This window comes from Choloepus didactylus, chromosome 22, assembly GCF_015220235.1.
Source record: "Choloepus didactylus isolate mChoDid1 chromosome 22, mChoDid1.pri, whole genome shotgun sequence".
In the NCBI taxonomy this organism is placed as follows: Eukaryota; Metazoa; Chordata; class Mammalia; order Pilosa; family Megalonychidae; genus Choloepus; species Choloepus didactylus.
Genome location: NC_051328.1, coordinates 27,589,251 through 27,615,269, shown reverse-complemented (window position 1 = coordinate 27,615,269; position 26,019 = coordinate 27,589,251). Strand labels below are relative to the sequence as shown.

General features: G+C 43.3%; 1 protein-coding gene across 11 annotated transcripts; it reads right to left on the bottom strand.

Annotated features, from left to right (window-relative positions):
• Positions 1–6,062: 6,062 nt before the first annotated feature.
• On the bottom strand, positions 6,063–24,492 carry ZNF821 (zinc finger protein 821). Of its 11 annotated transcripts, none has more exons than XM_037815847.1 (9): positions 24,184–24,492; positions 23,451–23,626; positions 22,243–22,360; positions 20,830–20,946; positions 14,277–14,402; positions 10,083–10,228; positions 9,314–9,418; positions 8,163–8,329; positions 6,065–7,354 (listed from the first exon to the last, which is right to left on the bottom strand). In XM_037815847.1, the coding sequence occupies exons 4-9, from the start codon at positions 20,867–20,869 to the stop codon at positions 6,700–6,702; spliced, it is 1,239 nt and encodes a 412-aa protein (XP_037671775.1). In that variant the 5' UTR covers positions 20,870–20,946; positions 22,243–22,360; positions 23,451–23,626; positions 24,184–24,492; the 3' UTR covers positions 6,065–6,699. The 11 variants fall into 11 exon arrangements, with proteins under 11 accessions (XP_037671769.1, XP_037671775.1, XP_037671777.1 ...); XM_037815849.1 differs by having other exon boundaries at positions 22,243–22,330; XM_037815846.1 differs by having other exon boundaries at positions 22,167–22,360; positions 23,451–23,513.
• Positions 24,493–26,019: the final 1,527 nt, after the last annotated feature.

The following is a 26,019-nucleotide window of genomic DNA, read 5'->3' as shown; positions in this document are numbered from 1 at the left end:
CTTCTCCTGCTCAGTATGTCTGACCTGCTTTGAAATTTCATTGAATCTCTAGTGGGTAATGGTAACTTTTGAAAGAAACAATGGGCCGTTTTCTCCAGGCACCTGTCCCTTCCTTTGTCTGTCGGTTGTGCCTAAGTGCCTGTGCCACCCCCCCACTTCTGCTGCCCTAACCTCTCTGCATGGCGTCTTGATCTGGGCCTCATTTGGAGCTACACTGCCTTTCCCCTTCTGCAAAACTGGTTTTGTCCACTCTGACCAAGGCCTGTAGTTTTTGGTGTGTATGAGGTCTCTCTGTTTTCCCTTTCAGCTATATCCTCTATTTTTTAAAATTCAGAATCATGTCCCCCCGTCTTTGCTGTGGAGCATCTTGTTGGAGAAGCAAGAAGGGAACTATGCCCTGGATCAGGGCACTCGTACTACTGGGGCAGTGCCCCTCCATCCTTCCATGGCCGCTCCCAGCGTTTGGGCTTCTCCAGGCCGTTCCCTCCCACAGCCAGCTCTAAGGTTCTGGGATAATCTTGATAACATTTTTATATCTAAGGTCCCTTAGACTTCAATTTGGGATAGAGTATCCCCCTGTGAATAGTATTTTCCATCTTAGTTGGATCTGCCCCCCTCACCCCCCACCCCCACTGTATCTTAGGCCCATGTTTTCTTCACAACTTTTAGCATCAGCTCGGACTGTGGGACTCCACTGCGTGTTGGGAGTTAGGCTCCCTCACCAGCTTTCAGGTGGGTGAGTATTTTTGTTTGTTTGTTTTTTGGGGGTCTTTGGACTCGAAGGCAACTCAGGGTTTTGTCCATCCAGCTCTCTGGTTAGGCTTCTCCCAGGGTGTCGATCCTGGTGTTTCTTTTATAGATGTACTTGGACTGGCCAAGGCCTGGCCTGTAATCAGAAGTCCCAAACCTATGGGGTTTGAGCTCTGCTCTGTCAATGACTTTAGGAAAGTCTTGCGACCTCTCACTCTTTCACTTCCTCCCCAGCTGCCAAATGGGGATGAATAATCTTACCTACCTCCTGGGGGGAGGGAGTTCTGAGAATGGAGTCATTCTTAGTGTTCAGGTGCTAAAAGTTGTTCTCCTGGGGGAACAGAGTGACTGAAACTGGCTTGTTTGTTTCAAGCCCTACACTCCAGTTTTCATTCCTTGAGAGCAGTTATCTGGTCAGTCATCTTTTGGAGTCCAATCCACAGGAAGCTGCTGACCTGACTGGGAGTACTTAACATTTCCGGTTCAATGAGAGCCAAATACCAACCTTGTCTGGTGAACACTCAGTCTTGTATTGCTTTGGGATCATGTCCCTTCCCTTCTCTGTCCCCATTCTCTCTGAATGCTGCTTTCTTTGGCTTGTTTCCTACAGTGGGGGCCTATGCGTTTTAGTCTTGGGGAATCCCCATAGATGACAGTCTCCATTGAAGGCCCCATCTCTCTGTCCCATGAGCACCTCATCCCTTGGGATTATGGTTTGCACAGGTTTCTCAGATGCACCCTTCCTCAGGAAGGCTCATGAACTGACTAGAGTGACATGCACACAGTAAACACTCAAGAAATGTCTGCTGAGGACCACCAACTGAGCTTTCTCCTTACAAGAGCACTGGGAGCAAACCTCTATCTAATTAGATACAAGCAAAATAGTTTAAATAAAAAAGCCTCCCACTTGGGTTAGAAGTGACCTCCCAGCCTAGTAACTTCCACTTGATCCTGGAAAGAAATTCTTGTGGACTTTGGCAAGTTCGGCCCTGACCTTTCTGCTGCTGTTCCTCTTCTGTCTCTTGCTGGTGAACAGTACCAGCTATTCCCTACTATTGTGCCATGCATATGTAATAATACTTGATTTTGCTGGGCTGCAGAGGTGTCTTTCATGAAGTATGGAAAAGAAGCTGTATGCTCTAAATCTTGGTCAGAGCTGTGACATTCCCCTTGCATTTTCCTTCTGGTCCAGTCTATTCTGCCAGGCATGAAAAATAAGAGTTGCCTGTGGTGTGTCCCTTCTTCCTTATAGGAATTTGAAAAGTTGGCCAGAGGCATAAGAGTGACTTTGACAGAGTGAGCATTTTAGTGGGAAGCTGTCAGCTTCCTGGGAACAGGCAGTTGGAGAAGGCCAGAGCCAGTCCCTTGTAGGTGGGAGGATATTCCCAAAGCTTAGGGATGAACAGAGGGCTGCTAACTGGCACTGTACAGAAACGCTTATTCCAATTTGGGAGAAAGAGTAAAGGAGGGGGGAATACATCTAAGTTTTGGATAACTGTTCCTATCAAGGTTAATATACATGGAGAAGAAGGGATGGGAGGGAAGAGGAGTCGGAGTTCTGAGCTAAATACCCTTCCCTGAGAGGAGGAACTCCAGCAGATCTGGAATGACCCTTCTGCATTCTTGGTTCCCAGTTGGTCATGACACCAAGGATTTCAGTCTGTGCTGCTTTGCCACTGCTGCTGTCTGCTCACTGTCTTGCCTGCTGCCCTGTATAGCTCCCTGTTCTTCCATTTCTTTGGCGATACAGATTAAATCCAGGTATCCTGTCCATTCTTACCTGTGCTCTGCAAGTGTTACTTTATAATAAAATCACATTGAATAGGGATAGCATGAAATGCTGCTGGTGGACTCGTGAATCCAAAGGGATATGGCTTCAGTGCTTGTGAGGAGCCCTTCAGCTCCAAATATCTCATCTCTGATTGTCTTGGGGAGAAACAAGCAGGTCCTCTTGTGGGTGCTTTCTGTTGTATTAACTTCTTTGCTTTGTGGTATCTTGTATCCTGTTTTAAAAAATAAACAAGGGGGAACCAGCTTAGGGCCTATGCCAGCATCCCAGAGAGGTTCATCCAGCTCCAGTTATGTGGATTCTGGGGTTGGGAGAGGGTTTGAAGTTTGGCTGAAATAGCCCCTCAAGTGTTCAGTTTTATTTTTACCAATGGACATCGTAGCAGATTCAGGGGAAGCACAGGTGGTGGCGTGAGTTAAACATGGAAGGAGCATGTATATTGAAAAAAATTGAGTGATCACACTGTAGATGAAGGGTAGACATGGGTTGTCTGAGAAAAGGCCTGGGTCCATTGGAGTAAAGAAACTTAACTGAATTGGCCATAGGAGATTAGGTCGCAGTCATAAACAAAGTTAATAAGGCAGAAACAAGTTTTAGGGAGACTTCTTGCCTTCGTGGGGCCAAGCATACTAAATCACACTGAAGCTACAGTACTTTCCAGATGTAAAAAGTGTACACTACAGTTGAAGAGCTGAACCATACTAGGTAGGATGTTGATCAGGAGCCTATTAGCCCTTTGTTGGGAAGCCTTCACTCCCCCTTTCCCCCCCAGCTTCCCTGGGGTACAGAAGGTCTCCCACATTATGCAATAAAATAAGCATCTAGGTCTTTGCAGCTGTCAGTTGCCCTTTCAACTCTAGGATCCATCTTTGGACCAGAGAGCTGGCCTGGGCCCAGGGTGACACTGGCCCTCGAGTCTACTCTCTCCTTACTTGCAGACTATGCACAGTGCCTGGGGCAGGAGGAGGAGGGGTAGTGCTGATTGCCCTGCTGAGCCTTGTCAGGAGGAACAGTGATAATAAATGCACTTTTCACACTAAAGATTTCTTTATTAGTTCTCCTGTTAAGCCTAGATCCTCCTCCAGTGGATTGCAAACTCAAAGTCTGTGTGATCCCAAAGGCATTCCACTGCAAACGCCCAGCAGTGAAGATGGCCTCAAGTTGGGTTCCTGTCTGCAGTGTGTGGCAGCAGCCCATGTGCCTTTACCTGTTGTTGAGCTCACAAGCATTTGTTTCTGTCTTTATGATTGTCATGGGGACTGAGTTCTTCAGAGAGAGCGAGCTGGTGACACAGCAGTTTCACACCCGCTCCCTGAACAGGGAGTTGCGTGGAGTTGTGAACTGTGAGTGATTAATGCATTGTTGGTATTGCTGAAGGCAGGGGTGATCCCTCACTTGCTTGATAACTTGTATTGCATTCAAGAGAATCTAGATTGTGTTGGGGAAGAGACTGACTGTTCTCATGGCAAACTTGAAGTATTACAATAAGGCTGTCCCCTACCACTTTAGAAAAGACACACAAGATCAGTGCAGCCAAAATAGTGTGTGTTCCTCACAGCACCTTAGGAGAGGGGAGAATATATGGATAGGGAATGGGGTGGAGAAGGAAGGATGGGAATCTTGTTATCCAGCTGGCTTTAGGGTCCAGAGTTGAAGATGGCACTGGGGTGGTCTGGATGGATCTGATTTGTGTAGGAGTTCCCTGTAGATAAATTAATGATCCCCCAACTATCCCCAGTATGTAATGGCTGAATTAATATGTAATCAACTGCATTGTATCTAAAGCCTTAGAACTAGTCAGGTGCTCCCCTCACCCAGTACCATTTCTTACCCTCTAATCCTACCTGATCTTTAACAAAAAGCATTAATAATTCTAAGGATAATCTCTATTTTGTTGTGCTTTTTTGTAACTGTTTTAAATAAATCAATTTGTACTGTATATTTGTACTTTTGTGAGATCCTTTTTGCTGTTTTACCATTTTAAGTCTCTGTACTTGGCTACACAGATTGTATTTTTATTGTTAATGCTCTTCTTATGGATACCTGCATTTAACTTGTGAACTATGTAAACACAATATATATCAATATCTATATATCTATATATCTATCTATATAAACTACTAGCTTTTCCTTTTGGTGTTTGCGCCTTCTTCCTATTCTAGCTTAGGATGTGGCCATTGGGTGGGGGGTAGATACTCTTCATGGGAACACAGTTAATATAAAGCATCTGGTGCTGATCCAGGTGTGGCATGTTGGAATGTTGATCCCAAGCCCCAGGCAGAGTGCATGAGATGGATCTTCTGCATTGTCTGCGCAGTCTGTTGGTCTATATTTCAGAGAACCAGAAGTCCACCCAGGGAAGTCAGTCACAAGGACTTGTGAGCGCCCTTACTGCTGGCCTTTCCCTCAATTTTTTTGCTGGGGAATACTGCCAGAAATGCTGAAGTAATTCAGCTCCAATCATAGGTACTGCTTTTAACTTAAAATGCTTGCACTAGTAAATGGTGAAACTCAGCTATATGATAATGACTCATACATTTATTGAGTACTTACTGTGTCAGAAACTGTTCTTACATGCTTTTTATGTATTAATTCATTTGTTCCTGGTATTACTTACATTTTGTAAATGAAACCAAGACAGTGGTTAAGTATCTTGCCCAAAGTTAGAGTTAGTAAATGGCAGGAAAGAACCCAAGCATCTGGCTTCTAAGCTGGTGTTAACTCCTAGAGTTTATTGTGAAAATTACATGAGATAATCCATGTAAAGTGCTCAGAATAAACTCTAGCACATAGTAAGCACTTAACTATCTTCAAGTATCCTTAGTGGGGCTTCAATAGGAGTTCTGTGAGAGGCATCTGGCTCAATTAAATAGTTTTTTACATGTCCAGTACTTTCTAATTAGCTTACTAAAAACTTTGTATTGTTTAGAATAGAAATATTTCAGGTAGCCTGGTAGGAACTAACCCTTTGAACCTGTGGAGGCCAGAGAGGAGTCCAAGTTTCCTCGTTATATTGGAAGAGGTCCACCTTTTTGGCATAGTTATTTTTCTGGCTACCATTTAACTAGGGCACTTCCTTCTGGACCTCAAGAGCTATAATTATCTAAACTGTACACAACCTCTGGTGCAGGCTAAGGAAAGTTCTGTGCTTGTTCTGTTCCATCACAGAAACTTTTTAGAAATGACCTCAGCACATCTCCCCCAGAGATTGTCTGGTAGCCATGCAAACTGCCAAAGTAGTCATTTTGCTCTAGCCCAAACCACTAATTGACTTGAGTTCTCACATCACCTAAACTGGATTTTCCTCCATGGGTTTTATTATCCTACCCTGGCTCTGGGGAATAAATAGATTACCTCTTCTCTCAAGTGCTGTGGACCTTGAGATTGCAGCCATTTCTATGAACATATTCCTGGGTGCAGCTGACTGCTGTCTGGGATAGAATTTTAAATGTTGGACAAACTGAATTCTGCAGGGAAAAGTGCAAGCACCTGATCTAAGTACTACATATTCTTTATTAGAAAATACCACTTATGAGGAAAAACGACTACTTCTGAGTTTGGAAAAGCTAAACTCGATTTAAATAGCCCTTGGGACAGTAGACACCTTTGTTATAGTTGTAGGAATGAACCCTCACAAAGTCAGCTTTGATTCTTGAATGTCATAATTATTTGTCAACTTGTAAAGGCCCAAATAAGGGATCTCCGCTTGGACAGCCCAAGTTGAGGAATATCCTCCCACAGAAAAGGAAAAGCAACTGGAATTCTAAAAACTTCCACCTTGCTCTTGCTGAGATCATTTCATTTGCTGGAATGAAACTGGGAGAAAAGCAGGAAAGGTCCAGTGAAGATAAAATTAATTTATTTGCCCTCACAACTTTGCAGCCATACCAGGGCCCCACAGTGCGGTAAGCATTCCCTGCAGCAGTGGGCTGAGAAATCCAGCTCACTGGAGTACCTGCTCCCTTTTCCAGAGCCACCTTGAGCCAGCTCCCCTCTGACTCCATCATCTTGCTCCCACATGCAAGGGGGGCACAGGTCCACCTGCAACAAACCCAGATCTGCCTCAGGCAGTAAGGACAGGGCCTTCTGGGTGGCTGCAGCACTGGTCCCTGGGGGCCTGGGTGGGTGAGTGGGTGGGTAAGCAGACAGGAGGGTGTGGTTCAATGCAGGGAGCTGCTGTTCTGCTCTTCAAAGGCCATCTTGCCCAGGAGCTGGCTGTCCAACTCCACTCCACTCACAGGCAGCTGGAAAAAGTTCATCTCAGCTGCTAAGGCTGCCATGGCAGAAGGGTCCTGGCCAAACTGAGCTCGCAACATCATGTCCATTTTCTCCAGCCGCCTCTTGAGCCGCTTGGCCTCCCGCTCCCGAATGAGCCGGGCCTGCCGCTTCTCCGGGGTTTCATTGGCCCGCTTCAGCCTCATGGCTTCCCGATCCCGCTGCAGCCGCCGTGCCCGCTGCTCATCTGTCTCCTGCATGCGCTGCAGGCGCTTGGCTTCGCGGTCCCTCATGCGCCTCACCTCCCGCTCCTCGGGGGTCTCATTGTCCCGCCGGCTCTTCTTGGCCGTGCGCTCTCGTTCCAGCCGCTGCAGCCGTACTTCCAAAGGCTCGTTCTGTCGACGTAGGGCCCACTTGCGTACACTGGGGGTCTGGGCTTCCAGAAGCTTACGGTAGGCAGCACAGTTGTTGCACACTAGCAGAATTCCGGCAGGGTACACTGGAGGATTAAAGGCAACGTCTTTCCCCTCAGCGCTGGAGGGGCCCTCATTGTGGGCTGGGGGTAGGGATTCCATATTAAGTACTTCAGGAAGTTTCTCACTGGAAAGCAAAAATTTTGGAGGATTAGTTGTTTCCTTCTAGCAAAGCTCAGGTACTGTCCCCTGTAGCCGGCCCTGTCTTATTCTTCCTAACAGGCCAGTTGCTCCAAGTTTACCACTAGGGGTCAGTCTGAGTGCTTGGGTGACCCTCTCTCTCCATCCCTTCTCTTTGGGTGAGGGTGTCTGTCTACCAGTTCCATAAAGCCCACCTGGAGTTGGAGACTGAGCCAGCTGCCACAGCAGCCCACCAGAAATCAGACAAACCCTCACAATATTAAGTTCTCTTCAAGTCAGAAGGATAGTGTTTGGTGAGAGCTATGCAAGGGCAAACCTACTGTGGGAATGCAGGGTCCCTGAGGTGGAGGTTTCCTTCAGGAAGGTATGGTCCCCTGCACTGCCTGCAATGTAAAGGCAGACTCCGTGTTGTCTACTACTCGGATGGGACTGGTACACAATGTTCACATAGTTCCAGTCTTCCTAGGACATGGTGTAGACTATGTCCTCACACCAGGGTCTTGTCAGCACCCTATAATTTCTTTCCCCATCCTTTATCATGAACATTCTTGGACTTCTCCACATTTCTTTCTAATTGAAAATGTTATTCTGATAGGGGAATGAAATGGGAATTTATTCCCCTTTGGGGATATCTCATGGGATGGGTATATTCACCAGCCTCTTTCCTTGTATCTCTAGAGGGTCATGAATCAGTTGCCTTTATATTACTTTTCTCTAGTCTCCACTTTGACTTGGGAAAGCAGAACCCACACCCAATAATTGCTCCCAGTACCAGAGTTAGGTGCCCAGCTAACCTGTTAAAAGTGGCATGGCTGGTGAAACGGGCTCCACACACAGCACAGTTAGACCTCTGGTCCTCAGAATGGATTAGGAGGTGGCGACCCAGTGACCCTGGGGAGCTAAGGGCCCGGCCACAGACAGGACACATGTAGCTCTTGGCGCTCACCACTGCTGCAGTGTGCTGTAAAACAGAGCCTTGACTTTAATCTGTCAATCTCATGCCACCTCCAGTACAATCAATACTCACTTATAAACTACTTTCTGGGAAATATCCCCTTTCTTTTGTCTCAGAACAAGGAACTTGCAACTACACTCTCTGCTTAGCACCTGGAGAAGTGAGAGTCACTTGTGTTAATGAGCCATCGGAAGGGCCTGGCCATTCAGACAATTGCTTAGATTTCATTAGCTTGGGTTCCGACTACATTCTGGGAGTGTGGCTGGCTTGAGGAACAAACAGTGAGGCTCCAGAACCAGGGTCCTCTTCGGAACCTGAGAAGAATTCAAGCCTGGGACAATTTCTCTCTGTCTACATGACTCACACTGTGCAGGGGCAAGCAGATGTTAATGGAGCAATGAAGGCCAACTAGAAGCTGGCTGGGAATACTAGTACGCAACAGAAATTTGTGTCCTGCCTTTCTGTCAATCTTTTTAAAGCAGAATCCTGAATAAATACTTCTCATTGTGAACCAGCTATCTTTATGGTAAAACCCAGGCTACCAAGTAGTGCTGATGCCTTTTCAATACAGATCACAAGGTACAAATGACTCTGTGATTGGATCAGAGTAACAAGAACACAAAAGTCTGTCTTACTCTGACCCTCTCACTTATGCCAACTTCCACCAATATTTCGGAAACACTTATGTTAGCTAATTTTTTCTTCTTTCACACAAAGTCCTTGTTATTAGCAGATATTAGTTTCTATTTCACTGTTTAAAATATAAATTAAATAATCAGAAAATAATGAACAATGTCTGGGAACCCAGAATGTATTTATCCAACATATCGCACTTATTCTCTAAAAAGGTCTGAGAACTGGAGCAGAGTCTTAATGAAAACAGCACCCAAGGTTCTTTTGGGAGCCAGAGGCAAAGGCCAAGGCAGGCCTGGGCTACAAAGAAGCTGCTGGTGCTCAGCGGTCCAGATCACACAGCACCCTACACCATACCTGGTACACGTGAGCAATCAGCTGCTCCCGACTCCCACAGTCTAGCTGGCAGAGGGGACACTGGCAGATTTCAAGCAAGGGGTCGGAACTCAAATTCTCCGTGACCTGCAATTCAGCAAATACGCAGTTCATTAAGACTATTTACCAGTCTTTTCCCTGCCCCTACATCCTGTGAACATAACCTGTTATCACATCTTATTCTTAGGTCCCCACTGTGGGCTAATGGAAAAATAGGGGAAAGGGAATTAAATTTGCTCCCAACTTCATTTTCTTTGAGGCTTCCTGCCATGAGGACCTAGGATTGCCTCAGGGAGAGCCTGTCTATTTTTGCCCCCTGAGTTAAACTCTGCAGAAAGAAGCCTAGCTTTCCTTTCACCATGCTTGTTGCAGGAATCCTCAGGAAACAATTTAGTGAGAAGGTGGTACCTCAGATAACACTTAGACTTAAAATTGCAAGCATATGGGGAAGTAAGCTAATAGTTTTGCAAAGGTGGATAAGCAAAGAAGAAACTATCCTGACTGGAAAGAAGTGGGGGCTTTGGGAAGGACTGCTGTATATGGGTGTCGTGATACATGGGTGGAAAAGGAAAGCTGGGTGTGAAGAGAATTATGTGCCTGAGGTTTGGGTAACTGGTGCTGTGAAGAGAGACAGGTTTCACATGAAGGCCCAGGAGACTGTCAAAGGCACAACTGTGATATATGGATGAGAAGCATCAGGGCAGAGTGGAAGGAAGGAGGGGTTCCTGCACTCAAGCCATTTGTCACTTGCCTCATGCTCTACCACTTCGTTCCCACCAACAGGCTGCTCTGCATTTTCTAACTCTTTTTCCACTTTGAGCATTCCTCCATCTTCCTCTGATGTGTGGGAAGAGACTTCATCTTGTGTGGTCTCCTCTTCATCACCCTCACTGTCACCTGGAACACACAAACTGGTCACTTGTTCTGAGTTTTGCATGGATACATCCTGAGCTGTTTTCCACGCTAGAGTTTACAGCAATAATGGAAAACATTTTCAGATCTGCCAAAATCTAGTGCTTAGATGGGTACAAATCATGTTAAGTGGAAGCCAGCTATAGCTGTTGTTTATAATGCCATGTACACACTAAAGAGAAAATCTGAAGTAAAATTGCACTGGAAAATAGTTATTGGGCCCTGTACATTATCATAAAAATAATCCTTCTTACACATGGTTCCCAAATACCTCACACTTCAAATCACACCTCCCCACGCACCTCACACCAGACTCATTCCCACAACACACCACCTCTGATTTACCAGCACTTCTTACTGATTCTATTACTTACTTTAAACCATAAATCCCCTGCACAGTTTCTCCATAGTGTCACATACACTATTCCATTCTGAGCCCTAGTATTCTGTTCTCTCCCAACAAACCCAAAGGCACACTTACAGAAAACACCAGCAAGTTTTTCTTTCTTCTTATTAATAGGGGAGGCAGTCATAAATTAGTTTAAAATGACATCACTTTATAAGGAAAGGGCTGTTCCGTACAGTGGAAAAATTAGCACAGCAACCAACCTCAGGCAGTTTGTAGTAGTGTTTTGACTCATTGTGTCTTTCTCTGCTAGTAATGCAGCATTCTAGGCTAAATAAGTCCATTGTTTTTGATGGTTCTTTGGATGATCTGATGGATAACTGAATGCATTAAGTAGAAGGAACAGATCATTCCTTACTTTAGGATGAAATTTAAGTTCTTGTTATTAAAGTAAGACTGAGTTTGTCTTAGTTTGGGGATAGGATGTGGCTGTAGGGAAGTCTGCCTGTGGCCAGGGGATCTGAAAGGTTTGGGTGAGTTGATCTTTTCCCCTATTATTTATATAACAGAAAATAAAATGATTAAAAAAAAGTCAATACACATCCCAGAGTAATTTGGGCAGATAATAAAAAATATATTTACAGCCTCCCCCTCCCCAGCCCTGAGGATCTGGGAAAGGTGCAGATGTGTTGGACATCCTCACCTGGACTGGTGTTGATGTCGTCACAAACATTGGGACTGGCGGTTTGATGTGCTGAGCCCTTGATCATGGGACTCGCCCTTACGAAGCTCATTACGGCAAAGGAGAGTCTAAACTTGCATGTAATGGTGCCTAGGAGTCTCCCCCTGAGTACCTCTTTGTTGCTTAGATGTGGCCCTCTCTCTCTCTAACTGAGCCATCTCGACAGGTGAACTCGCTGCCCTCCCCTCTACGTGGGACCCGACTCCCAGGGGTGTAAATCTCCCTGGCAATGCAGAATATGACTCCCAGGTATGAATGTGGACCAGGCATCGTGGGACTGAGAGTATCTTCTTGACCAAAAGGGGGATGCAAAATGAGACGAAATAGTTTCAGTGGCTGAGAAATTTCAAATGGAGTCGAGAGGTCACTCTGGTGGACATTCTTATGCACTATATAGATAACACCTCTTAGGCTTTAATGTATTGGAATAGCTAGAAGTAAATACCTGAAACTACCAAACTCCAACCCAGCAGTCTGGACTCCTGAAGACAATTATATAATAATGTAGATTACAAGGGGTGACAGTGTGATTGTGAAGACCTTGTGGATCACACCCCCTTTATCTAGTGTATGGATGACTAGAAAAATGGGGATACAAACTAAAGGACAAATGGGGTGGGATGGGGGGATGATTTGGGTGTTCTTTTTTCACTTTTATTTTTTATTCCTGTTCTGGTTCTTTCTGATGTAAGGAAAATGTTCAGAGATAGATTGTGGTGATGAACGCATAACTATGTTATCATACTGTGGACAGTGGATTGTATACCATGGATGATTGTATGGTGTGTGAATGTATTTCAATAAAACTGAATTTAATAAAAAAAAAAAAAAGTCAATAAAGGGCATTCTATCTGAAAGGAAAAGATAAGGGCTAGTACCCTGAAGATGACAAAAGGAAGCCAAGCCTAAGGAAGCTGTCAGACTCTAGCCCTTCCCCAGCCCCACCTAGATCCTGGACTCCTGGGCCTGACTGTGAGCAAGAGAGAAATGCAGGGTAGAGTTTCACCAGGCTCTCTGCATCAGCAGTGAGACTCAACTTTCTTAGCTACCAGTGCTTCTTGTATTCTCTCTACCATTCTTTGCATAATTTCCAAATCTACCAAATCAGCAAAACTGGTTACATTCCCTTTCTTCCTGAGAAAGTCTAACCAAATCATATGCCAGTAGCTAGATATGTCTCTATTAGACACTCCAGTTGGTTGGTGGACTGGACTTGGGCCCTGGAAAGATATATGGTATGTATGCTTCATTTCCTGCCCAGAAGCTTCCTTTAGTTTGAATTATCTCAATAATGAATTTGGCACAGACTAATTGTATCATATTTTCTAACCAGCCTCTTATTTGGAATACTTTTAAGCTTAATCTAAGAGAATACTGTATCAAACACATTTTTGTAATTTATCAAAAATCCAAATATCTCTTCTAGATAAATTTTTAAAACTAGATGTGTTGTCTAGAGGGATGCTGCATCTTTTCCAGAATGGACACTTATTAGTCTTTTATAGATGTCATTGTCACTTGTTACTCAAGAAACTGGTGACTGGATCCCACGTTTTCTAAAAATATTTAGGCTTATTTTTCGGTACCTGAGCAGTTAGTCCTTTGTTGCTAAATTATTTTTTCTTGCTAAATCATTAGTTTGGGTGGAAACTGTAGTTCCTAGAGGGGTGCAGAACTCTCTCCCTCTTCACTCTCCCCCAGCCCCAAATATGGAGACAAAAATCAGAAATGTCACACTTAAATTGACACTAATAACAACCATATCAAATGGATAAGACTAGTAAAATGTGGAAAACATCTTAGGAAATACATTTAAAAATATATTTGTTTAGACAGGTCATGGAACAGACAATCCATGAGATTCAACTTGTAATCAGCAACTGTCTTTTCCTTTTCTTAACCACATGCATCTACCTAAGACTTTGGTGTGGAAAGCCCTTGACTTTAGCATTTTATATGCAGCATAATCTCAAAGTAAATCTTCTTATATAACATTAAAACTGGGCCCTTGAGCAAAAAATTTCAGTAATGCCACCCTTACGTTTTATTAATTACAAATAAACAGATCCAAGGAGACAGGAATTTTTTTTCTTTTTATTTGATCTAATCCAGGGGCTGCTTTAGCACTAATTATTCCTACACCCCATCACAACTATCCAAACCTATTGTGTATGGCACTGTGCCAACTACTGTCATCTGTGAGTTAAAAAGACATAATGGTTCCCACAAAAAAAAAAAAAATAAAAATAAAAATAGAGCTACTAAAAAGACAATGACAACTAAAGGCAATATGTGATCCTGGACAGGATCTAACGAGAGAGGAGAGAAGGCTCAAAAAGACATTATTGGGACAAATGAAAAAATTGGAATATAGACTGTAAGTTCTATACCAATGTTAAATTTTTTGACCTCAATAATTGCACTTAAGGTGAATGCATAAGGGAATATCCTTGTTCTTAGGAAATGTACATGGCAGTATTAAGTGTTCAAGGAGAATGATGTAGAGAACTTACCCTCAAGTGTTCAAAAAATGGGTTAATAAATAGATGGATAGCTAGATAGATGGATGGCTGGACTGATGAAATGATATGACAAATGTGGCAAAGTGTTAAAATTGGTGGATCTGAGTATCTGGGGGGAGAGAAGTATGTTGTGTTCTCTGTATAGGGTTTGTATTATTTTTGCAATTGTCCTTTGAGTTTGAAAGTATTTCAAAATAAAAAGTTTAAAAAAAAAAAAAAAAAAAAGACATAATGACAAACCTGTCCTCTCTCTGGGTAAGCATATACCCATAGACCTTAGAACACCTCTGGAGACACTGAGAGTCCACACAACAACTTTTTTATGACTTCCTCCCAACCCCCATGCACAATCCCCAGAGCACACACACTCTGATAATTCTTCTCCCATTGCCCTGAGTCATTACCAGAAGGTGCAGAACTCACTGCTACTGGAGTCCTGATCTCTTAGTTGTTGGATAGCTTGTCGCTGACTGTCAAGGTCTCCAGGAAAATCAGTTTTCATCATCGCCTGGCGGGCTTGCTCTTCTAGCCCAGCAAATACTTGATCCCCTGGTGGTGACAAGGAAAAATAGTCAGGCCACCAACTGGGCAGCATATCCCCAGGCAAGCTGGTTGGAAGGTCAGACCATTCAAAGGTAGGAGACAGGCAGAAATCCTGTGGTAGGGTCATTCATTTCCAAGTCAGCTTGCTGCCTCCAATAGTTTCTGGGCACAGCTACTCTTCTCAGGCAGTAGGTCAAATGCTCTAAAAAGCAACACTTACTTCTTTTAAATCCTCCTCCTAGTCTTGACTCCTTTCAAAAGGTGATCAACTGCTACTTTGTAAGTTTAACTGCAGAATCTCAATTCCATTTACAACCTCCCATCAAGACTGGGGAGAAAGATGCAAAAAAACAAAACAAAACAAAACAAAACTCAAAGTGATGGGATGAAGGATATGGCAACAAATTTGGTAAACATCTCTATATTTTGATGTACCAGCATTATGGTCCTGACTCAGCGTCTATCTCTGACTACAAACAAGTACTTCAATAATCCTACTACATAACAATCTCTCTAATTCTAATCCAATCTTTCATTCACTCTCTAAGACAGGCTCTAGAAGTTCTTCCTTGACTCTCCTTTCTAATATCTATCAGAATTAGCCATGAGCAAATCACCAACTGGGTGAATAATGAACTAAAAGGAGAACATATAATACATGAACTCCTTTCTACTGAGGAACAGCCTTCCTGAAACACACCAGCTAATTTGCAACAAATAATATTTCACCTAGTCTCCTTGATCCAATGTGGTCTTTTCTTGAGTGGGGTATCCAAAAGCCCTAGACCCATCTGTGATTATGCATTTATTTCTGGGTGGAACCCAACCTGGGATCTATGTTATTGAAGACTTAACATTTAAGTGCTCTTTTATTTCCCTGAGGCCAGGCATAAGTAGAAAAGCAAACTGGGTTTCTCTAGGTTTCCATTATCTCAGTCAGAGTAAAAACTACAGCCCCTATGCCCATCCAGCAAGATGAAATAATAAAAAGCCCTAGTAAAATGTCTGAGAAGAGACCAGGCCCTTTCTTACTGAAGAGAGAAAGGAAAGTAAACAGGATCAGGTTCTGAGGCAGGACTCAGTGATGTAGGAGGAACAGACCTGTGAATCGGCCTGCCCTACTAGTCCTTGGGCAATGAAAGATTGATGTGAAATAGGCTTCATGTGATTCACTTAGTTGTTCATTCAGCAAGTACTGAACACTATTAATAATTACTAATTGGTCCTTGCCAGTTCCAACCTTTATATTAGTTACCTCACTTCATTCTCTGAAAACCCTGTGTGTAGGTATTACTACCCCTATTTTATTGAGGAGAAAACTAAGGTCTATGGTAGTACCAAGGATTCAAACCCAGGTCTGCCCAACTCATGTCATTTTTAACTGCTTTGTAATAAAGTTGTAAGCAGGAGGTTTAGCAGAGTGGTTCCACTAAAAACAAACACTTGTCTCTGCATGAGAATGGCTCTTTCTAATGTTAGTGTTACCTCTACCCTGAGAAACTGATGCACATAATTCAAATATCACAATAATGTTCTCAGGACCAGTATATGACTGGGAAAAAAAAAAAAGATGGTTCTGATACCATGTAATGAATTACCATGCCCTCATTAGAGTAAATATCAAGGCTGCTATGACTGGTATTCTGAGTGGGAGTGGAGCGTAGTTACAGTGTGCTCCTAGCTACACAGCCCTCAAGTAAAGGAAAAATGAGCTGATTTAAATCCATCTTCAAAATATCCAGGATGAGACACTGGATATAAATTACTGCTAGGAAAAGCAAAAAATGAATTCTGTATTACAGTGCCTCCTTTTCCCTCTTGGCAAAAGTAAAATATTTAATTTCTTCATGTTGGTTCTATTGCAACCACAAGACCATTGCTACTGGAATAGTTACTGAATTCTTCTGGCTATGTGCATGATTTTGGGCCTGCTGGCCATGGGCAGACGTGGCACTAAGGAACAAGTTATGTACTAGCGTATAATTATCAAGCTGCAGACCTTTTTCATCAGTGGCTTTTCTGGTCTCTAAAGAAACCAGCCAGAAATCTGTGGATTGTTTCCAGCAAGGTTTATAACATACTAAGAATACAGAATTAATTTTTTTTCCTTTCTTAATAGGGAACCACCCCTGGGTTAGTAGAAGGGCATCTAAAAGGATATGTACCTTTCAAGATCAGTCAGTAATTTGGTTTAGTCCCCATCCACTTGAGCTCAAAATTTATTTTTATCTATTGATGTTGTCTAAATATACAGGCCTTCACAGAGCAGAGAGGAGTCTGTTCAATATGATATCCGATGTAGGCCTCTGGTTGACAATCTCACCCAAAATAATTGGTATAAATTAATTCAGTCATTCCTCTTTGATGTTTTGGAAAGAAAACCTGTGCTCTTATATTCTATTCCTGACTTGGGGAAAAAGGCTAAGGTAAACTTTATTCCTCAGGGCTATTACAATTTTAAGACAGTACCATAAAGCAAAATATAGAAACCTCACAAAAAAAAAAGAAAGTGATTTTAGCAGACCTCATAAGAGAAGATATGTGGATGATGTTCTAGGCAACACTATTTCCGTAATCCTCAAATCTGACTGCCTGGAATTATCCTTTTATAAAAAGGTAGTGAGAAGTACTGAAAGTTTGTCATTCTAACTCAAGTACAATGTGACCCACAGAGATACTAGTAATTAAAAAGTGATACAAAAATTACCTGTTTTTATAATATAAAATACTATTTCCTTTTATCTTGAGACTGTTGGAGTAGATTCTGATCTCTAGATATTAATGTAGGTCAACCATCTTATTTAATAAGGATATTTGTTTATTAATAGTTGAGAAAGAGTCATCTAGGCTCCGTAGCAAAAAGCAAGGTGCTATCTCTCATTTTTTTCTTAGTATGAAATCAGGATATTGTGTGTCTCTAATATGGTAAGGGTTTTCCAACCAGATAAGAACAAGGCCATGCTAGCAGGTATATAAGATGGATGAGAAGAAGAAGCCTGGGATGAAAGTTATTAGAAAAGTAAATATTTTACAATTCCCTTTCCTGGGTTCTTGGTACAGTTAATAAATGCATTTCAAGCCAACCAAACTCGTAGTAAAGCAGCCAAAACATATTCTAAGACAGCAGATGTCAAGTTTAGAAAAGAAATTAGCTAGCACTGGGAGTGAGGAGCTTAGGATTCCATTTGTAGCTGATAGTCTCTGTAACCCAAGGTGCTATCACGTTGGGAACATAGCCATTTACCTCACAATGATGCTAACTGAATGAATGAAGATAAACAAGTTGCATTTTTCAGAAGAGAAGGGAGATTAAAGGCTTTTTTTCTCCTTCTCTATGAATAGCTTTTAGTTGAAAGTTTTCAGTCTCATGCATTTTGTAATATGATAGCAGAAGTCTTTTAAGAAGTTTTTCCTCTTCTTAGTGGTTTTCTTGGTTCAAACATGCCAATTGAAAAGTGTGCAAGGGACTGTCTTGTCAGCCTCTCTAGAAAGATTTGACAGAATTTTGTACTCAGAAGGGAGTGAGACAGGAAAGGAGGGAAGGGAGAAGGTATAATAGAGATTTCAGCCCATCAGCAGTTCCTATGTGACTAACAAGAATTCTTCTGGGCTTTTATTCCAAAAGCTCTGCATTCAAGTTCTTAATGAAGTACAGTGGGCAAAACACAAGTGCATCTGGCTAGTTCTGGGGAAAGGAGAAATCATGCCAGTAATTTAGATATAAAAACAGTCCTGAGGAAAACCAAGTGAATGCCAAGCAGCCTACCCATCAGCTTCTAAAGTGGATATGACAAATGCTGCAGGGCTATAGCAGAGATTCTTAATATATTCTTTTAGGCAGGCTTGTAACTTCATACCATACAATATTCTTCCCAGAAGGAGATCTAATGAAGCTTAGCCATTACTATGCTTAAGCGCCGACTGGCTTTGACATTTAAGCAAAGCTTCTGTAAACTTCCCTGCCTCTCAGACCTTGCATCTATTCCATTTACTTTAAATAGACAAGCAGCATTAAACTCAATATACTTCATTGGTTCCATTTCACTACAAGGGGATAGGAGACTCAGGTGGTCAGAAGACTGAAATCACCCATTTCTACTTGCTATTATTGCCATGAGCAATGAGAAGATGATCTTAAAACAAAAAACAAACAAACAAAAAAGTGTAGGGTCAGTTTCAATCCTCAAATAGTAAATAAACAGAAGGTCCTCAGAAACCAGCAGATCTCAGTGTCTTTTCTCCTTTGGTCAAGCTTAGCCCATTAGCTGAGAAGCCTTGACGGTTCCCTGCCCAAAGGCATCCCTGACAACAGCCCCTCCCTGGGAGACTGCTCTGTAGGAGTAGGAGACCTTTTTATCCATAGTCTCAGAGTCAAGGCCCTCCTCAGGGTCACCATGGAAAAGCCTGCAAAGTCCCACCCACTCTACTACAATACCATGTTCACTTGCTCAAATCTGGAAACTACTTTTCTGTAGCTGTGATGTGTGGTATTCTCCCCTTCTCCATGGTCTGTTCGTGTACCTGTTTTCTAACTACAGTGCCAGTTCTTCTTGGATTTTGACTGACTATGGTGGGAGGAGATGCAGCTGATGGATGTATGCTGTGTGGATGCATGTGTTGGACACACAAGGCTATGCTGGCTCCTTGGCCTTGCCATAATCTTGCCATCATCCCCACCATTTTCTTCACATCTTACCAGTTTCTTTAGACAGGGGGTTTTTAATAGGTGAACACCCAACTCCTATGAGTGCTCTATTTGTGAGCCCGTCATCTCTAGTAGGAGTGCCTTTCCTGCCCTGCCTTTTGGGGTGACATCTGTGTCTTTTGTCAATATTCATCTTCAATCAGTGAGGAGAAGACAAACCTTCCAACTCCATGTGTTGGATTACTGATGCTAGTTATACTTCATTTTACCTCCCTTGATGATCCTCATATCCAGACCCACTAAATTTTACTTTCTAAATCCTTCCTAAAACACTCACCTTTATATCAAGTAGGCTTCCACATTCCAGATATATCCAGAAATAGAAACATTGAACTCCTAGAAACATCTAACTTGCTCCCTCTTAAAAAACTTTTCCAGGACTTAATTGAATTCATTGTATATGGTGATTTCTACCCTAATCTCATCTATAAGATATCAAAGCCCTCTAAATTCCTCTGTTCATACTGTGTTCTCTCCTGCTCTTGAAATTGCCCCATATTATAAGATAAAGTACAGAGTGCCTGGCATATTGTATATTTTTAATAAATGTTAGTTCTCTTAAGTCTTTGACTACTCCATCCTTTTTAAGGGTTATTTTTAAGGGTTAGTTCCTTAAAAATAAAAAATAAAAACTGTCATATGACACACCTCTGAATTCTCTTCTGTCCTCCATAATAATAGGGAGCTATCTGTCCCTCTCATGAACACTTAGATGAGAATGCTTATCTCCCCAGATAACAGGATTAATTAGATCTGGTTAATTATCTCAAATCTGTATGGATAAATTAATTTTAATTTAATAAGGAATTTTTTAACCCTCTATGAGCAGTGCTAGGAAGTAGAGATGTATAAGGAAATATAAATGCCCTCTAGAATTTTACAACCTAATTACTGAAATAAAACCCACATATGAAACTGTTAAGAAACAATGCAAGGCAAAGGTGCACACCTGGTCTTCCTGTGCCCAGTTGCTCCCTCATGTGATTTATCTCACATACTGCTCTTTAGTCCCAAAATACTGCATTCTTAATGTCACTCCACTCTCCCTGCTTAAAAACCTTCAGGAGCTCCTTAAAGTCTAAGAATGAAGTTTGAACTTGGCCTGGCATTCAGGGCTCCACAATGTAGAGTCAAACATACCCAACCTCATATCCTATGACTTCTGTACAAAGGAATTCCTGCTTCATACAAAGTCCCCTAAATATATCATGTGCATTTCCACCTGTATCTTTGCTCACACTGTTTTCCCTACTTGATTTTCTGTCTCCCTCCTTAAAAAAAAAAAGAAAGAAAGAAAAAAATTAAACCTCCTACCGTCTAAGGTCCAGTTCTCTACCTCCTCAACTTTGGTAGTAAGCACATTCTGTAGATTCCTGTTTGGTAATTAGCATATACTACCTTGTATTTGTATGTATTATTTTTAGATATATATCTGAGGCTACATTATAGTCATGTATTTTATATCATCTTTAGCCTCAATAACTGGTAGAAGGCCTGTTTGTTAATGTGTTAATGTGAACACTAAGGATGAATCAAGTACACATACTCCTGAGGCAGGTTTCTAACACCTCCGCAAGCAATCAGACATTCTTTAAAACCATTACATTCAACACCTTTAACCTCTTCTACTTCACAAATTAATGTAAGAGTCTTATCCTGAATTCAGGTAATTCTTTTATTCCAGCCCTCAACATTCCCAGGCTCCAGAAGGCAAAGCCTAATACTCACAGTGAACTTTATTTGGATTTGTCTGTTTCCGACGGGACATGTTTCCCGAATCTGAAAACTCTGGCCTTTCCCAGTTTCACAACTGGATATGTTACTACCTCCTTGCAAGGTGCTGACCTACAATAAAAAGGATCATTGTTAGCGCACGTCATTTTGCCCAGAAATTACACAAAATTAAAAGATAAAGACTTTTAAAAATAGCATATAAAACTCACCAGTTATAAAAAATTGAACCAACGAATGAAAGAAATGAATAAATCTCTAGCACAATGTAGAGATCGCAAGAAGTATAAGTAAATGAGGGGACACCTTCAGAGGATTTACCGAATTCCAGTCTAAATCCATCTGTGGAATTTAGAGTACTATTAAGTGATCAGTGATCATGATCAAGATCATGCAATGGAAAAAGAAGCAAAACCCAGGCAACCAGGGTTAGAAGTACTGCAGGCTCAAAGGAATAACCCCCATGAATAGCAAAAGGAAGTCAAAGGAAGTAAAAGAGGGTGGCAGCTCACATATCACATGCCCACTGGAAATAAAGCACTGCAATGTGCACCAATGGGAACCTCCACTTTTTCAAGAAGTTATCTTGCTTAGAGGTGACAAAGGTATCACATCCCCATGAGACAGGAAGCATCTCTAAACTCTTAGACATCAATAAATGAAAACAGCCCAGAAAACAGTCTCTAAGTAGTGATGGAGGCACAGTGCTGGGCACAATGGATGACAGGGCACTAAAACAAACCAGACTTCCAGGGCTGAAGATGGGCTCTCACCAGAAAAGCCAGATGCCACCCATGTTATTAATTCAGCACCCCATGTCCCAACTTGTGCCCTGGTTGTGCTCCTATACTCTGGAGCAGTAAACAAAAGTAATGACTTTAAAGCCTATTTTTAAAGCAGCCTCTATGTAGCAAAGACAGACGGGAAGAACAAAGAGAAAAGTTCTCCAAACTAGAAGTATGCAGACATGCACCTGCCCTCCTGATATAGAAGGGGACAGATTCTTAAGCTTGGAGGTTCCTGGTTAGCTACAAGAAAGACTTTCCCAGCAATCAGCATTGTTACAGTCTAGAATGAATTAGTAGCAGAAGCTATGAAATTTTCTTTGAAAGACAGAGTGAATAAACAGATTTATAGATTAACAAGAGATGGATTCTCTTTCCTACCAAAGACAGGACAATGGATTTAGTTACTTTCTAAAGTTTGCTTTCAGTTCCTGCCTCAAATTGTATTCACACTGAATAAACAAATATAAAATTTCAACTGACTGTATTAAGAGGATTTATGACAGGCTACTACTAGCTATTTTTTGCATCTAGTTAGTGAAGACTCACGTCTTTTATGCCAACTAACTCCTCTATGTAGCTAGAAAGGATCTCAGACCTGTAATCAGATCCTGCCTTCCCTTACCAAAAGAAGAAAGAAGCCGCAAATGGCAAAGACAGGCCTCCACAGGAAGTGGCAAAGGAAGCAGCTTTCAGGCAGTCGTCTATCATATCTGCATATCAAACACAGTTCTTTTTCAGACCTTTAATTAAAAAAAACAAAAAAACAAAAAAACCTCTAAATGTATAACAGTAAAAATCAATTTTAAATGTTTAGAGGGCTGTCTACTGAGTGCTAATGGTATATGTTCTCTACTCTGTTTGAATATCGCACTTTGGATCTTTTCCTATATCTCTGTGGAGTCAAAAAATGCCAAGGTGAAGAAAATGCAGTTTGTCTATCATTTTCTCCAAAATTCACAGAGATACATCTATTGCATAGAGGAAAAAAATATAATCTTCTAATTTTCTCCCAATCAAGATCAGAAATTGCAACTGTGATATAAAGGTAATAAAGTCCCTTCTGAAGGAAGGCTAAATCATTTGAGACAGTCTCTATTCAGATCATCTTGGTGAAGCAACAATTTAATACTGAAGCTACATAAGTCAGAAGACAGAGATGAGTGTCTGCAATTTACATCAGCAGCATCAGCAGTATCTCACAATCCTCCTAGTGGCCAAATGGGGAACTAATGCCCAGATGGTACCCAATGGGACTCCACACCTGAGGGATCTCCACACCTGAGGGATCCAGGGAAAAATAAGCAAATACCCTCCCCTCCTTCAAAAAATAAAACTTAAAAGACCTGTGTGATCATGGACTCTTGAAAATAAATGAATGAACGAGGGAATGAATGGCACTGGAAAGACTCTTCACAGAGCAAGATCTCAGAGGTTAGACAACTGTTTTACAGGCAATAAAAGTGTATCAAATCCATTGTCCTAAAGGTAGTTCATTCATTTTTATTTTTAACACAGCACAAATCTGAAATCCAACCAAGAAATAAAATGGACAGCGGCCTGAACACCACCATCCTAGAAAAATGAGATGGAAAGAAAGGTGAACAGTGAGATTTGGGTCTACTAGGGATTCTATTTTTAAAAGAAGGTAGCTTTGTCCGTCTCTAGGACAAGGTTAAGAGTCCTCTGAGGGGCCAACGTCTCTCCACTCCCCTTAACACTGTCCCTGCTCCCCTACGGGCGATAGGGTTGCAGCTTCCAGGGAACACCGCGGACTTGAACAAGAAAAATCAGGTGAAATCGAAGCTGTAAGAAAAGAGGGTGCACTCCCACCTCCAGCTCTGGTGTAGTTCCCACGGCGCAAAGTAAACTCGCCTGAATCCAAGTGATTTGTATCTGCCAAAAAGGAGAGGACAAGAAAGCTGGTCACGTAGCCGCCTCACTGTTCACCATGGTCCCCTTTCTGTTTGGTCTGGAGTGTGTGGATAATCAGATGTTCCCTCCTGCTTCTTTAAACATGAGTACAGGTAAATTCCCAAGAATTATCAGACAAGTGCCAGAGGTCTTCGGAGGCGGCTCAGACAAACCCTCAGACAACAGTCTCCTCAGAAATCTAAATTCAGAAGCTTCTCTGCGAGACCGAGACGCGGGGACTGATACCCCCGGGTCTGCCCTCCCACGCCCGTCCTCTCCTCCCTCAGCTCCACCCAAAGCCTGTCAGACGCCGGGGCTGCGGGGCCCGAGCCCGACGAGGCCGGAGTCCGCGGCCGCGGCAGAGCAGGGTCCGGCGGGGAGGGCCGCGGCGCGGACGCCTCTCCCGCGCCCGAGGCCGCCCGAGGGTCCGAAGGAGGACTAGCCGGGTGGGAGTCAGCCCAGTCCGGCCTCGTCTTGGGAACCCCGGGGGAGGGGACCTTGGCTGCGCCCGCCCCTCAGGCCAGAGCCAGCCCCTCCCTCCCTTCCTAGACACGGACAGACAAAAGGACCGACAGCCGGCGATGAAGAGGGGGCGAGGATCCCCTGCATCCTCAGCCTGGCCCTGGAGGGAAGGAGTCAGGGGTCTTTTTACCCGGCGTCTCGGCGCTCAGCTGCGCTTGGGGGTCCCTGGGCCCCGCCTCCGGACAGACGGACCGCGGGACAATGGGCCCCGGGCCACAGCTCTGGCCCGGCCAGACCGGCCCTCTCAGGACTGGGCCCCGGCGGGAGGAGGGCGGCTCTGGGCCAAGCCGCCGGCGGGGAACCAAGGGGCGGCGCTGCAGACGGACAAAGCCACCGGCAGACAGACAGACGGAGGGGGAAAAGATGGCGACGCGGGAGGCGGGAGCGCGCGGCTCGCGCACCCGCAGCGAATGGGGCGCGTGCACGAGCAGCTCCCTTCCCCCTCCTCCCTTCCCCAGCCTGGTCCCCTCCCCGCACCCCAAGCGCGCTCCCGGCGGTGTGGGCGGGGCTTGGGGGAGAGGGGGTCCTGGAAGGCGGGACATAAGGGAGCGTCCAATCACGAGCGTTCGCGAGGGGCCTGGCCTCCATCCTCCAGCTCCGGAGACCACCCCCAACCTCGCACCCTCCTTGGTCTTTCTCTGGCTCTCTCAGCCCCTCAACCCCTCAGCCCCAAACTCGCTCGGGGCCTGTAAACTCCATCCGGCTATCAGGTCTGATCCTGGTTTCCTAACCCAACATCGAGTTCAGCCACAAAACCCACATCCCCCAACCGCAGCTCCACCGCGGGCTCCCCCCGTCTCTTTAGCTCAACATTGGTCCACCCCGCCGCCAACCACAAATCCTCCTTCCCTGGATACCCGCCACCTCACGGTTTCCTCGGCTCCGGCCCCCAGGACTTAATGTGACCGAGGCAGAGGGGCCACGGGGCTTTGTGGGAGGAGCTAGGCTCAGCTGTCAGAAGCTCTGAAAAAAATCTTCAGATTTCCTTTAGGCATTTAAGTTTCCACCATGATTCTTGACTAATAATATACCTAACCATAGACCCAGGAGCAAAGGATTAATTTAGAGCAGCTTAACTTGTGGCATTGTTGCCATTTAAGGGGAATTTGGACAATTGAAAGTGGTTTGACTCACTTCCTAATAAAGCACCTCCTTCTCCTATCATCTTCCCTCTCTCTACTACTTCCCCACTGCCTTCTTTTCCTTCTCATTCTTTATTCTTGTTGGAATGTCTTAAGCGTGCCTCTAACAGCACCTACTTGGAAAAGTAGGGGGTGTGGTGGAAAGAAGATGGGATCTGTTATTGGAATATCAAGCTTGGTGAGTCCCAGCTCTGCCACTGACCAGCCTGGTGACTTCGGGCAAGTCATTTTCCTATTTTGATCCTCCAGTTTCTGGCCTCCAGTTTCAGAGGGTTGTTGTGCCAAGAGAGTAAAATGAGCATCTGAAAGCATTGGTACTGGCCCCACAAATGTAGAACTAATGAGGATGCTGATTCCTGCTTATAAAGTAACAAATCCTGGTATTTGCATAAAGCACTATTGCAAAATATCCTTCCTCCAAATATCCAATTAGTTATCATTGTTTGCATCTTGTGCTTCATGTGATAGAATGGCTGTATTGAGGATCTTTCTTCTTCACAATTCTGTGCGAAATTGCCTATTCAGTCATTCATTCACTGTGACTGGGATATTTAAGTAGGAAGTATTTTTTTTAGTCAAGGAAACATTTTAATTCCATTAAAAATTTTTTTTAATTGAGATTGTTCACAAACCATACAATTATCCAAAGATCCAAAGTGTACAATTAATTGCCCTTGGTACTATCATACGGCTGTGCATCCATCACCATAATTAATGTTTTTCAATTTTTAGAACATTTTCATTACTGCAGAAAAGAAATAAAGACAAAAGAAAGAAACTCAAATCCTCTCATACCCCTAACCAACCCCCCTCCATTATTGATT